Here is a 15,091-nt window from a genome sequence, read left to right as displayed (position 1 = left end):
AAGTGTCTCCGCTCGGATATTGCCAGGTGTGTTTGCTTGTGTTTGTAAGAATATCCGTACGAGCAAAGAAGGTACTGCTTATTGCCATCCCTCTAGCAGCAGCAAAGGATACAAGTCACAGACCATTATCGTTGGTAGCGGAATGGAAGCTTTCCGTACCAATGACAGGGCGAAAGAAACTTTTTCGTCCGATCTGCGCATTTGCATCCCCGATGACAATATTTACATCATGTGTTGGGCACTCTCCGTAGGCCTTATCAAGGCTTTCATAGAACTCATCCTTCACGACATCAGACTTATCGTTCGTTGGGGCATAGATGCTGATCAGGCTATAGTTGAAGAATTTGCCCTTCATTCTCAACACGCAAACGCGGTCCCTTATCGGCTTCCTCCGGATAACACGCTCCATCTGCTTCCCGATCACCATGAAGCCAACTCCTCGTTCTGCTCTGTCACCGCCGCTATAGTAGATGTGGTACTTGAATGAAGTGTTAGCTATGGGATCCTCCGCCCGGAATCCACGTTCACCAGTTCTGGGCCACCCTATTTACTGGATCACGCCGACCTTCTGCAGCTCACGATCCAGGTACCCAACACGTACGGGTTCATTCAAAGCTCTCACGTTCCAAGATCCGACTTTCTAATCGTTGTCCCGGATCTGTTGCCGTTGAATCAATCCATTTGCTCTACTTTTGCCTTTCTTGGAAACTGTAGAATCTTCGGTAGACTACCTTACCAGGGTTGCGCTACCTACATCGCGTTGAAAGGGCTGCCTTATCGATGCTGACACGATGCAGCATGGTGTGTACAGCTTTGCTTAAAGTCCCTCGCTTGCACTCGGTCGATGGTCAGCCGTCCCTAACATGGGGAACAGAGGCTCGATCAGATTTGCACCTCCGATCAGATTTGCATTGGAGAACCATTCAAGCGTTATAGGATCATCGAAAGTTCTGAATTGAATTGAGTTCTGACAACAGTTATCGACAACTCAAGTAGCACATTTCCATCGATTCTGGTTACAGCAACTTGATTGTAACGGCAAAGTTACGGCAATCGACATGGAACATGATTTAGTAAATGATTTTTGTCATCCTCAGAAGAGCGTTTTATGAAAGGCAGATAATGATATGAGTGGTGCGATTTTCCCGTATTTCGTTCAACCATTTGGTGAAAATAGGTCACGATAGTTATCCGACGGGAACAAGAAGGCGAGCTGAGGAGTGAGCAAGGTGGATCGATCAGATGGAAGATGATTGATGAATACTATGGACCGAATAGACCGAATAAAGGGAATTTTTACTCAATTCACAAGTCGTTCAATAAATAAAGAAATATAGAGGGCTAAAGTAACCAGGTAATGTAATGAATGTCCAACGACATCAGATGCTTGTTAAAGATATTATGATTGTAATAGAGAAAATAACCATCATTTGATGCCGTTTGTATATTAAATTATACTAATATTGGTCTTATCAGGTAGCGTTTGCAAATCATAAAGTTTTGTATTTTTTTGTGTAGATCAATTTTATTTAGTTATACAGTGTTGACAAAATTTTGTCACTCTCCGATTTTGACTACCCGCGATTTTATCACGTTTTCGACCCCATTCATTTTATTTTTGTAGATAACACCGCTTGGGGTTTATTATGAATCATTTCTGAGTACCTGTCATAAATTTTGTAAGCCTTTTCGACAAGAAGTTACGGGATCCGTTAAAGGCTCTATAAACCGTAATCAATCCGATAATGACAATGATTTTATTCGAATCCGCACTAATACTAATAAAGTTTTGAACTAAATCAATATTTTGGGGCTATTTACGGACTCACCCTCCATCATAATATATTCATTGCATTTCCATAATATTTTTTACTTATCAAAACTAGCAATTACTGAGGAATTGCTGGAAAAACGCTGAAAACTGCGTTTTTCCTTGGCCGATATTCGTAAGTTCATCGAACGCATACTAACGTTCGAACGTTCGGATCAAACACATACACATTCACTTGCAACTTCATTCAATCCGAACAATACAACGTATACGCCAGCCAACACGCAAACAAAGATGTGCATACACAAGAAAATAATCATCTCTTCACCGTTGCCAGATTTATTTATTGGAAAAAATCATTGCTGTTTGTCGGATTGAACAATAAAACCAAAAATAAATATTTAAACATGTTATGTAAGCTTCTATCACATTCCAAGTGGTGTATATTTTTTTTTAAATTGATAAATACCCATATATTTGATACACCATGAACATGGCTTATGATATAAAATAAACAATTCGTCAAGTCTGGCAACATTATGCATCAGCTGGCATATTTTACCACCCCATTTCCACCCACCCAGTTGTAAACAACATTTTATTTATCGCTGCTGCACTTTTCCGTACCAAATGCATCACTATTACAAACAAGTGATACAGTCATTAATTTTCAAAACATTGTGATGGAGTCTTGAGCCTTAATGTATTCTGCCTTTCCGAGGCATAATTTGATTCATATTTGTAAAAATAGGAATTTTGTCACATTTTCTATTTTATCACCCCAAAGTTCACCAATGGGGTGATAAAATCGGTATATTACTGTAACTAGTTTTTTTTATCTTTCATTTAGGGTTCACCTGAATACATTAATCCAGATGTTTTATGTCCTCAGCTAAGTGCCTATAAAACATGATTGACCTCGCGTGTGGAAACATCAATTTATATTTTAGTTCATTATAGCTATCATTTGCTGAGCACCTTATAAGGGTTTCGCTAATAGGATTAAGGAACCATAACTCAAACAGTCTACCAAATTAGCAAATATCCTACATGTTCGGCCCTAATCCGTGGAAACGTTATCTCTACGAATACTGCTCCAAACATTTCACGTTGGCAGTTCGATATCTTGTGAGACAGCATGTGACCAGAGCTGAGAAGTAAACCGCATTTCAAATATGAACTGATGTAAAACCATTACGTGTAACGCCTATATATTGTGTGAAAATGCGTATTATTTTGTTTTGTTAAAAATAAGAATATTTAGGATGCAGCTGAATATCATTTCGTTGCAATATTTCAATTATAACCAAATTTTGTTGGATATGAGTTACCAAAACTTCTGAGTGAGAATTACCACTTATATATATATAATTTGCAACTTACAGTTACGGACTGAGAACACTTTTTTTATGTACTCCAGGCTTAATTTTCCAAATGAAAGAATTTCCAGTGAAAATTTCAAAGACAATCTAATGTATGTATCGTTTCCAGATACTGGTGGCTTGTATGGATTGGCACATCGCTTGTAGCTTGTATGTTTTCCATTGTAACAATGTACCGTAAATGGGACGCCAATCCGGTTACCATAGTCTACGGAGCTGAGCTGGAACCCATCTCAACCGTTCCGTTTCCAGCAGTAACTATTTGTCCTTTGGTAAAATCGCGCATAGAAGAGTTTAATTTGACACAGGCTTTCGAAGTTATCAACCAGAATGCGACACTGGATGAACGCAGCGAAAGCAAGCTTAGAACCTTAGCTCACGTGTGTGCATTCAAAGACGAATGCCATGTGCTCAAAATATCAAGAAAGGAAAATGTTATTCTGGATCTGAGAGCTATGGCGCACTCCCTCAAAGAAGTAATAGCTCACTGCTGGTGGCGATCTTCGGTTGTGCCATGTGAAAGCCTCATGATGGAACGGCTCGTAGATGACGGTATCTGCTACACCTTCAACTCACTGGCTTTGGACGAAATATATCGTGATAATGAGATTTCCCCCGATTTTCTCAATTTTACCAACACGGCACCGACATCGGATTGGACTCGGGAATACGGATACAGACCTGGAGCAGGATTGCGCGCCTACCCGAATCGTCCCCTAACTAATGGCATAATCTCCGGAGTGATAATGGTAGCGGTGATGAGATCAGTTGATCATGAGCCGTTGTGCTCGGTAGTGAAAGTTTCAGTTCGATTTTGGAAGTTATGATTAATTTTGTTATCCGCAGGGGACTTACACGGGTTTCAAATTCGCCGTCCATGCTCCGGATGAAGTCGCTTTTATGGATGATCGTTTCTATCGATTGGACACGCTGAATGCCGTAATATTGGACCTGACACCGAATGTGATCAAGGCATCTGGAACGCTTAGAAATCTTTCTCCTCTTAAAAGGAATTGTTATTTTTCGGACGAAAAATATCTTCGGTTCTTCAAAATATACAATCAAGTAAACTGCGTCTCGGAATGTATTTCCAACTACACGCTGGCTTCGTGCGGTTGCGTGAAATTCTCAATGCCTCGGTCAACTGATACTAAAATATGTGATGTCGCCAAAATCGACTGTTACCGAAGTTCCTTCCTGACATTGTACGAAAAGATGGTGAACGCTTACATTGCCGGTGAAAGTTTCAATAGCTGCAATTGTTTGCCATCATGTTCCTCTGTTGACTATGAAGTCGGAATATCTCACGATAATTTTAACTTTCATGAATTTCCTATGAAGCTGGATTTCATAAATGATAAGTATGCTGCCGAAAAGTTTGAGCAAACCATGATCCTTAATAAAATTTTGTTAATGTTTTAGGATCGATCCCAGCTTGGTGTTTGTTGCCTTCGGGGACCGTCACTACACGTATATGGTAAGAAGAGAGCTGATCGGAATCAATCGAGCGGTAGCAGAGCTTGGAGGTCTGTTTGCTCTTCTGATGGGTTCCAGTATGCTTAGCTTAGCGGAAATTGTATACTTCTGTTGCATTCGGCAGTTGAGACGAGAGCAACCTAAGAAAAATAAGCAAATTCGAGCCAAACGGGCGCATAGTCGAAGGCATCGAGTTCATTTACGAGTGGATCCTTGGGCAAACCATCAATAACTTTTCTTACAATAACTTGGCATACTACTTATTGGCGTTTATTCATTTGCCGTTGCTTGTTCTTCACTTATATGTTTTCAAATAAAATAAAGAGATGAAAAGAAATTATTCAAAGGGTAAAGGAAACTGGTGTTATGGACTTCATAACATAAGAAGATTTACTGATCTTTCTATACTGAGGAAACTGGTTTTACCAACAAAATATTCGAGCCAAAATATTTTGGGGATAAAATATGTTAAACGGATTCGAACGATGAACATCAAGATTCGGAGGTGCGTATTTATACCTCACACCTATCTGGTAAACGTCTTGCTGAATAGCTGTTGATATAGGCAAATTTTTGTCGTTCAAATTAAAATAATTGCGCATAATGTATTCTAATTTTGATTGGATCGATGTTCATGCTTCTTCAAACCTCTACTTTGTAGACAAATACTGACTGTAGAACGAAAGGGCGCCAGTAATTCGTAAATATATGGGCATTTCCGTGTAATCAGTCACAGAAATATAATCATATTGATAGCAAATCCGAATGCCGAATATGGACTTCAAATCTCATGATTTTGTTTTCAAAGCTGGATTGGATCTAAGATCGGATCAGATCGAATCGAAAATCGGATCGGATCTAAAGTCAGATAGGATCAAAAATCTAATCAGATCGGATAGAAAATAGTATCGGATTGTAAATCAGATCGGATCAGAAATGGGATTAGATCGAATCGGATCAAAAATGGGATTAGATCGGATCAGTAATGGGATAAGATCGAATCGGATCAGAAATGGGATTAGATCGAATCGGATCAGAAAAGGGATTAAATCGAATCGGATTAAAAATGGGATTAGATCGGATCTGAAATGGGATAAGATTGGATCGGATCAGAAATAGGATTAGATCGAATTGGATCAAAAATGGGATTAGATTGGATCGGATCAGAAATGGCATTAGATCGGATCGGAACAGAAATGGGATTAGATCAAATCGGATCAGAAATGGGATTAGATCGGATCAGAAATGGAATTAGATCGGATAAGAAATGGGATTAGATCATCGGATCGGATCAGAAACGGGATTGTATCGAATCGGATTAGAAATGGGATTAGATCGGAAAGGATCAGAAATGGGATTAGATTGAATCGGATTAGAAATGGAATTAGATCGGATCGGAACAGAAATGGGATTAGATCAAATCGGATCAGAGATGGGATTAGATCGGATCAAAAATGGAATTACATCGGATCGGATCAGAAATGAGATTAGATCGGATCGGATCAGAAATGGGATTAGATCGAATCGGATTAAAAATGGGATAAGATCGGATCAGAAATGGGATTAGATCGGATCGGATTAGAAATGGAATTAGATCGAATCGGATCAGAATTGGGATTAGATGGAATCCGATCAAAAATGGGATTAGATCGGATCGGATCAGAAATGGGATTAGATCGGATCGGATCAGAAATGGGATTAGATCGGATCAGAAATGGGATTAGATTGGATCGGATCAGAAATGGGATTACATCGGATGGGATCAGAAATGGGATTAGATCGAATCGGATCAGAAATGGGATTAGATCGAATGAGTTCAGAAATGATCGGAAAATCGTATAGAAAATCGAAAAATAAATCGGGTAGAAAATCGGATAGAAAATGGGATAGAAAATCGGACAGAAAATCGAATAGAAAATCGGATAGAAAATCGAATAGAAAATTGGATAGAAAATCGACAGACAATTGTGGAAAATCGGAGAGAAAATCGACAGACAGTTGTAGAAAATCGGACAGAGAATCGGCAGACGGATGTAGAGAATTGGATAGGAATTCGAATAGAAAATAGGATAGAAAATCGGATAGAATATCGGATAGAAAATCGGTTAGAAAATCGGAATGAAAATCAGAAAGAAAATCGGATAGAAAATTGGAAAGATAATCGAATAGAAAATCAGATATAAAATCGAATAGAAAATCGGATCAATGGGATAGAAAATCGGATAGAAAATCGACAGACAATTGTGGAAAATCGGATAGAAACAGACAGTAGTAGAAAATCGGATAGGAAATCGAATAGAAAATAGGATAGAAAATTGGATAGAATATCGGATAGAAAATCGAATAGAAAATCGGAAAGATAATCGGATCGAAAATCTATAGACAATCGAATTGAAAATCGGATCAATGGGATAGAAAATCGGATAGGTAATCGACAGACAATTGTGGAAAATCGGATATAAAATCGACAGACAGTTGTAGAAAATCGGTTAGCAAATCGAATAGAAAATAGGATAGAAAATTGGATAGAATATCGGATAGAAAATCGAATAGAAAATCGGATAGAAAATCGGATAGAAATCGGAATGAAATTCAGAAAAAAGACCGGATTGAAAATTGGAAAGATAATCGAATGGATAATCGAATAGAAAATCGGATATAAAATCGAATAGAAAATAGGATCAATGGGATCGAAAATCGGATAGAAAATCGACAGACAATTGTGGAAAATCGGATAGAAACAGACAGTTGTAGAAAATCGGATAGAAAATCGACAGGCAGATGTAGAAAATCGGATAGGAAATCGAATAGAAAATAGGATACAAAATTGGATAGAATATCGGATAGAAAATCGGATAGAAAATCGGAATGAAAATCAAAAAGAAAATTTGAAAGATAATCGGATAGAAAATCGAATAGAAAATCAGATATAAAATCGAATAGAAAATCGGATCAATGGGATAGAAAATCGGATAGAAAATCGGAATGAAATTCAGAAAAAAAATCGGATAGAAAATTGGATAGAAAATTGAAAAGATATTCGGATAGATAATCGGATAGAAAATCGAATAAAAAGTCGGATATAAAATCAAATAGAAAATAGGATCAATGGGATTGAAAATCGGATCGCAAATAGACAGACAATTGTAGAAAATCGGATAGAAAATCGAAAGACAGTTGTAGAAAATCGGATAGAAAATCGGCAGATAGATGTAGAAAATCGGATAGGAAATCAAATAGAAAATAGGATAGAAAATCGGATAGAACATCGGATAGAAACTCGGATAAAACATCGACAAACAGTTATAGAAAATCGGATAGAGAATCGGGCAGAAAATCGGATAGAAAATCGACAGATAGATGTAGAAATTCGGATAGGAAATCGAATAGAAAATAGGATGGAAAATAGGATGGAAAATTGGATAGAATATCGGATAGAAAATCGGAATGAAATTCAGGAAGAAAATCGGATAGAAAATTGGAAAGATAATCGGATGGATAATCGGAAAGATAATCGGATGGATAATCGGATAGAAAATCGGATAGAGAATCGGATAGAAAATCGGATAGAAAATCGGATAGAAAATCGAAGCGGGCTTGGTAGTCATATGACTACTGCTTCTGCCTCATACGCAGGAGGTCGTGGGTTCAATCCCAGGTCCGATCCATTCTCCTACTTTGTATCTTTCTCTATATGTCACATGGACTTTCATGCCGTTTCCATTACTATTCCTATACCTTCAACTTGAGTATTCTAACAGTAATTTTCTAGAATTGGAAATGAACTATAGAGCTCGTTTCCTACATCCAATTAGAAATTCCATCAGTTGCCTTCTCCTATCTATCACATTGGCAGCTCGTTAACCAAGACGGTCCTCTGCCTCTCGAAACCTAATCCAAAAATTCCAACAAATTCCGCAAGAACTCGTGGCAAGTGCAGAGGTATATTCGGCTTGCAGTGGGCGAGTGATTGCATCATCATTTCCTCCCCCTTCCCTACATTGACTTGCATTCTGACGTGGCAGGCGCCAGTATGACCTAACAAATGAGAACACTAGTACTTGTACATCGAAGATGTGTGCTAGTCCCAAGTCAAACATCCGTTGGTTCCCTGTGCAAGAACAGCTGATCTGGTCATAATGGAGTAGCAACTACGAGCAGTCAATCAAGCTCAAGCTCAAGCTAGAAAATCGGATAGAAAATCGGATAGAAAATCGGATAGAAAATCGGATAGAAAATCGGATAGAAAATCGGATAGAAAATCGGATAGAAAATCGGATAGAAAATCGGATAGAAAATCGGATAGAAAATCGGATAGAAAATCGGATAGAAAATCGGAATGAAAATTAGAAAGAAAATGGGATAGAAAATCGGATAGAAAATTGGAAAGATAATCGGATAGAAAATCGTATATAAAATCGAATAGAAAATCGGATCAATGGGATAGAAAATCGGTTAGAAAATCGACAGACAATTGTGGAAAACCGGATAGAAAATCGACAGACAGATGTAGAAAATCGGATAGAGAATCAAATAGAAAATTGGATAGAAAATTGGGTAGAATATCGGATAGAAAATCGAATAGAAAATAGGATAGAAAATCGGAATGAAAATCAGAAAGAAAATCGGATAGAAAATTGGATAGATAATCGGATAGAAAATCAGATATAAAATTGAATAAAAAATCGGATCAATGGGATAGAAAATCGACAGACCATTGTGGAAAATCGGATAGAAAATCGACAGACAGTTCGAAAAAGACAAATAAAATCGGATAGAAAATCGACAGACAGGTGTAGAAAATCGGATAGGAAATCGAATAGAAAATCGGATAGAAAATCGAATAGAAAATCGAATAGAAAATCGAATAGAAAATCGAATAGAAAATCGGATAGAAAATCGGAATGAAAATTAGAAAGAAAATCGGATTGAAAATCGGATACGGATAGACAGATAGATATATAGATAGATAGATAGGTTTTCGTCGTTTTTTCTTCTGAAACATACAATTTATTCGGTATTGAATTTATTTATCAATTAAACAGCCCAATAAAGTTAAAAATAACTTAATGCAATTTTCTGTTGGGTTCTACAAAGAAAGGTTTAATTAGAAACGGTAAGGACTAGCATTTGAAAACAAAAATGCTCCTAGTCCGATTAGTTCTAATGATGGCCCTCTCTCGGATTATGGGGAGATCCCACATTTCTTTCGGGTGTGGAAGTTCTGACGCAAAATAACCCATAATTAGTTACAATCTTATTCCTGTATCATGTATTTAGGTCGTGGTTCTATGCATTGCAATCTATATTTCAGTTTGCGTGTTAAGTGCTTTTGTTTGTTGCTTTCGAGGAATATTTCTCATATAAACCCACCGAAAAGTACAAACCTGATTAGCTTCAACTCAGTCAACATCGGTGTTTATTCCATGTCATCGTCCACGGCGTGGAAACATTATCTCAATGAATATATTTTGGAAAACTTTGTGTTTGCTGTTCGACATATTGCAATGCGACAAACGTCTAAATTTGAAAAGTATTATTCGCAATTTAAATCGATTAAAGGTGAACTTAACAATTACATTTTCCCATCAGATCCTGGTGGATCATTTGGTGCGGACTGTCCTTAGCAGCGTGCGGTCATTCCATGATTACCATGTACGAAAAATGGAACTCCAACCCGGTTACAATAGCCTACGATTCTCAGATGCCCATTTCGACGATTCCGCTTCCAGCCGTCACGGTTTGTCCGTTGATTAAATCTCGCGTAGAGGTGTTCAATTTAACGTGGGCTATGGAAATGTTTGTGCAAAATCTGACGATGGATACTAACAGTAAGAGGAAACTTCGTGCTTTAGCACATGTTTGTCCATTTGTGGAGTACTGGAAAACGTTTAGTTATTCCAAAAAGGAGACAGTTGTACCAGATTTACGTAAAATGAGCCACACTCTACAAGATGTAATAGTGTATTGTAAGTGGAGGTTTTCGGTTGTTCCATGTAAAGACATGATGGTGGAGCAACTATTGGATGACGGTATCTGCTATACTTTTAACTCACTGTCATCAGGGGAGATCTATCGAGCAGATAAAATTTCGTTAGATTTTTTAAATATGTCCAATACAACTCCGTCTTCAGATTGGACTCGTGAGGAAGGCTATCCATCTGATACGGGATTCAATGGTTATCCGTTTCGTCCTCTATCTAATGGATTATATTCTGCTTTTATTTTCATGGCCACGACGAGGGACATCGATAGAGATCCCATGTGTATGGTAATTAATTTATCATTGGTATGATGCATGAATAAAAAAATCTATTTTCCTTTAGACTGCTTACACCGGGTATAAAATTGCCGTTCATTCTCCGGACGAAGTTGCTCGTATGAAGGATAGTTTCTTTCGCATAGAATCACTAAGTGTTGTCACATTGACAATCACTCCAACAGTGTACAAGGCATCGCCCATCCTTAGAAAATACTCACCAGAGAAAAGAAATTGCTACTTTTCCAACGAGCGCCATTTGAAGTTCTTCAGAATCTACAATAAAGTTAACTGTGAGACCGAATGTAATGCAAACTACACACTCGCGTTGTGTGGCTGTGTGAAGTTTTCAATGCCACGATCGCCCGGCACGAAGATATGTGACGCAAGTAAAATTGCTTGCTATAGTCAGACTACCATATATCGTCCTGGCGTGGAACCCACCAACTTCAACCATAAGAAAATCCTTAACTGCAACTGTTTGCCGTCCTGTAACTCCATCAAGTATCAGGTTGAAATGTCCCGGGCGCCATTAAGTTCCAAAAGATATCCTTGGAAATTGGATTTCCTTGAGGATGAGTAAATTACTTATGCATTAGATGTTATTCTATTTTGGTGATAAATCTGTTTTTAGCTCTGCGCCAAGTGTGATGTTCGTTTCGTTTAAAGATCGTCACTACATTCCTGTAATGAAAAGAGAGAAGGTTGGATTTAATCGAGCCATAGCGGAGCTTGGAGGACTATTCTCACTTCTGATGGGCTCTAGTATGTTGAGTTTGGCGGAAATTTTATATTATTGCTGCATTCGTCGACTTCGAAGAGAAACACCCAGGCGTAGAACTACGATCAATCGGCCGTGTAGCCGTGCTCATCGGATCCGGCTGAGGGTTGACCCTTGGACGAAGCATCACCATCAAATCGGATTTAAATGATGAAGCTTGAGTCAATCAGCACAGTCACTGATAGTGTTTATATCTTGTCCACACATACACTGCTGGAAATAAATTTTATGACAAGCCTGATTTTCATACAGTTTCATCATGTTTTGGGATACGGTAAAGCTGAACAATTATCAGGGCAAACAACATCGACAAACAACATTATTTCTGGTAACAATTTTTGATCAAATTATTTAAATTTCACAACATTTTAACGAACTGGTCAAACTGAGTTTTTCGATAATTCAACAAAATTTTTTTTGAGGGGCAGCAGGGCTCCACGATTCCTCCCCAAGGCCAATGCGAATTAGGGGGCCTGTCTAAGATGTGGTGGTGTTTAACAGTTGGCTCTGTTAAACATCTACAAAAAGCTGCATGTATCTATAAGCAGGCCCTATCAAATCCAGTCAACACATGAACGTATATGGTGTCGTGTAGGATGCTGAAGTGGAGGCGATAAAGATGCTTCTCCATACTGCTGAAACGTGCACTTAGAGAATAGATGCGAAATCCCAACCAAATTTCACCTGGATCGTAGTGAAATTTGCTACTACGATCCGATCAATCACGGAGTAGCAACCATTGATATGTACAGTCAGCTAAGCGATTTAGCAAAGTTTTTTTTTTGATGACTATTACAGTCTTATGGTCTACTCACGGGATTGACACTTGTATTCCATCAACACAGTTTATTTCATAGCCAATCAATTCTGACAGCTAGCATTGCCGCAATTTTCCATAGGGTTGTTCTTGGTACAGTTCTCTCCCAAATTTTTCGAACATATACCCTGCTCGTAATCCTGTTCCGGAACTATCATTTGGAGAAGCGTTACCTTCAGCAATTTCCAGAACTGCTAGGTTGGTTCGTCATTGGTCCTCACAAGCGCTTGACGAACCGTCTCATCGCCTCAATCTCCTTTCTTCAAAGGCGTTGATTCGTCGAACCATTCAGTACGACGGTTAATGTAAGGAACATATAATTTATTCAGTGGTCCTACGATCGTTGATATGCATCACAAAGTGCTAGGCCAGGATTCGTGGTCGGCACAGCTCCCTGAAGTTTGTTAGCATCATCTTGGCATTACATCCCCACACTGGGACAGAGCCGCCTCGCAGCTTAGTGTTCATTAAGCATTACAGTTATTAACTGCGAGGTTTCTAAGCCGGGTTACCATTTTTGCATTCGTATATCATGAGGCTAACACGATGATACTTTTATGCCCAGGGAAGTCGAGACAATTTCCAATCCGAAAATTGCCTAGACCGGAACCGGGAATCGAACCCAGCCACCCTCAGCATGGTCTTGCTTTGTAGCCGCGCGTCTTACCACACGGCTAAGGAGGGCCCCTATTGTTAGCATGAAGTCCCCAAATAAAGAGTTTATTAAAAAGACGCATACCGAATGGTCAAAGCTTGGCTTTTTCGCAAAGTCATTACATTCCTAGCACCTGGTTGTCGTCCAAAAATGGTGTCAACTTATATAGCGGACTAGTTTTTTCAATAGAGAATCATCGCTATGGCTCTAAATCCTTATTTCAATCCAAACTCCGAAGATTCACCGTCAACTCGATGAGCACGCCACGTGCTTGACTTTAGGTGCTTGAGAAATAAATCGAAATACGGATCGTACAATAACGTTGAACTTTAGTTAGATGTTATCCATGACAGGACGGTTTGGGATTCTGCCCAGTTAAACTTTTGATGGATTTCGAGCTAGTTAATTTTCTTGATACAATCCGTCAATACTGTTGCTTGCAGTTCAAGGTGGGGAACTTCGAGCAGTTCGAGAAACGCCACATTTGATCGCGCCATCACGAGTATTGAATTTCTCCAACGACTACCATACGCAGGAATCTTGTTGCATATTTCTGACAATGTACTAGCCCATGATGAGTGTTCCTTGCGGAACTCATCAATTTCCATGTCCCAGCTGCATCCGGAACGTCAGAGGTCCTGTATCAGTATTTGTCTTTATGTCGTTCATGGATCTAATAAGCGTCATGACCACATAGAGAACTTCCCTTTTAGTTTGATTCCAGGATTTAGAATATTTTTACTGTCGATAAAATAACAATCGATAAGACATTGTTGAGGATTCCAGAAAATGCAAAACGCTATTTCGTTTTTGGTGTCTTTACCTGGGTGAAAACACAGACTACCGTAAGAAGAATGGTGTTATTGTGGATAAGAATAATCACAATTCTGCATAGTAGGACGCCCACAGTCAGTAGATTCTTCCTCTGCGTTGGTGGGACGCCCGTAAGAAGAATGGTGTTTTGTAGGTCGAAATGATCACAATTCTGCGTGGTGAGACGCCCGCATTCGATCGATTCTACTTCTACGTTGGTGGGACGCTCGCAAGAAGATTGGTGTTATTAAGGATAGGAATGATCACAATCCTGCGTGGTGGAACGCCTGCTTGGAGAGATTCTTGGTGGGCGTTGGTGGGACGCCCACAAGAAGAATGGTGTTATTGTGGATCGGAATGATCGCAATTCAGTGTGGTAAGATGCCCGCATTCAATAAATCTTCCTTGGCGTTGGTGGGACGTTCGCAAAAAGAGTGTTCGTTTCGTGAATATGAATGATCGCAATTGTGCGCGGTAGGACGCTCGCATTCAACAGTTCTTCCTCTGTGTTGGAGTATGGCCGCAAGAAGAATGGTGTTATTGTTGATCCGCTCCAACCGCAATCGGCGATGTATAGGTAGTCAAAGCGTTCCTCGCTGGCAGTGCACGGTTTGGTGCCTTTCGAAAACCGCTTCAAACAGCGCATGCGCGATTCGGTGAAGAGAGCGCGATCGGAACAAAATCGAAAGAAAAGAGTAAAGAGCGAGCATTTCTGCTTCCTCAAAGCGTTCCATGACGAAAGTTCCGCTTTGTATAAACAACGTGAAGCAAAAGCGTTTCTGATATTTGATGTTAAATGGGATGGCCCGTTTACACATCCACTAATCCTGACGACAATGTAATGTCCGATAATACTAAGGCGACATTAGCTCAGTTTAAACAGAAATTGTCACCTGCTAATAAGCGCAATAAAGTCTGTTTACAAATACGCCTATTAAATTAGACAAAGAAGTATCATACAATATTAACATATTGTAAACAAACATTTCAAGCATAATTTTTCATATCGACGTATGTAACAAAAGTAAACAAAACGAGGTTCTTAATACAACGTGACAATCACACGCGACTTTATATAATACGCATCGATTTTACTGATTTCAGATTTTAAAATTCTTTAATTCAATCTTTTTACGA

At 39.0% G+C, this 15,091-nt stretch overlaps 2 protein-coding genes and 1 pseudogene across 2 annotated transcripts; all 3 read left to right on the top strand.

Moving 5' to 3' along the window:
* Window positions 1–3,323: 3,323 nt before the first annotated feature.
* On the top strand, window positions 3,324–4,861 carry LOC134222597 (pickpocket protein 28-like). Its single transcript, XM_062701756.1, has 3 exons — window positions 3,324–3,944; window positions 4,000–4,514; window positions 4,576–4,861. Exons 1-3 carry the CDS (start codon window positions 3,324–3,326, stop codon window positions 4,859–4,861), a joined length of 1,422 nt encoding a protein of 473 aa, XP_062557740.1.
* Window positions 4,862–6,343: 1,482 nt separating this feature from the next.
* On the top strand, window positions 6,344–9,537 carry LOC134222596 (cylicin-2-like; annotated as a pseudogene).
* A 745-nt stretch (window positions 9,538–10,282) lies between these two features.
* Window positions 10,283–11,471, top strand: LOC134222595 (pickpocket protein 28-like). Its single transcript, XM_062701754.1, has 2 exons — window positions 10,283–10,900; window positions 10,956–11,471. The coding sequence occupies exons 1-2, from the start codon at window positions 10,283–10,285 to the stop codon at window positions 11,469–11,471; spliced, it is 1,134 nt and encodes a 377-aa protein (XP_062557738.1).
* The last annotated feature ends 3,620 nt before the right edge of the window (window positions 11,472–15,091 follow it).

Source organism: Armigeres subalbatus, chromosome 3, assembly GCF_024139115.2.
Source record: "Armigeres subalbatus isolate Guangzhou_Male chromosome 3, GZ_Asu_2, whole genome shotgun sequence".
Taxonomy (NCBI): domain Eukaryota; kingdom Metazoa; phylum Arthropoda; class Insecta; order Diptera; family Culicidae; genus Armigeres; species Armigeres subalbatus.
This window is presented reverse-complemented; position numbering and strand designations above follow the sequence as displayed.

Bases quoted from the DNA above. Each gene is read 5' to 3' on its own strand.
- LOC134222595 (XM_062701754.1), top strand. From the start codon at position 10,283: ATGTACGAAAAATGGAACTCCAACCCGGTTACAATAGCCTACGATTCT. The intron at 10,901-10,955 runs GTAATTAATTTA...ATTTTCCTTTAG, and splicing joins ATAGAGATCCCATGTGTATG to ACTGCTTACACCGGGTATAA.
- LOC134222597 (XM_062701756.1), top strand. From the start codon at position 3,324: ATGTACCGTAAATGGGACGCCAATCCGGTTACCATAGTCTACGGAGCT. The intron at 3,945-3,999 runs GTAGTGAAAGTT...TGTTATCCGCAG, and splicing joins ATCATGAGCCGTTGTGCTCG to GGGACTTACACGGGTTTCAA. The intron at 4,515-4,575 runs GTATGCTGCCGA...TTAATGTTTTAG, and splicing joins CTGGATTTCATAAATGATAA to GATCGATCCCAGCTTGGTGT.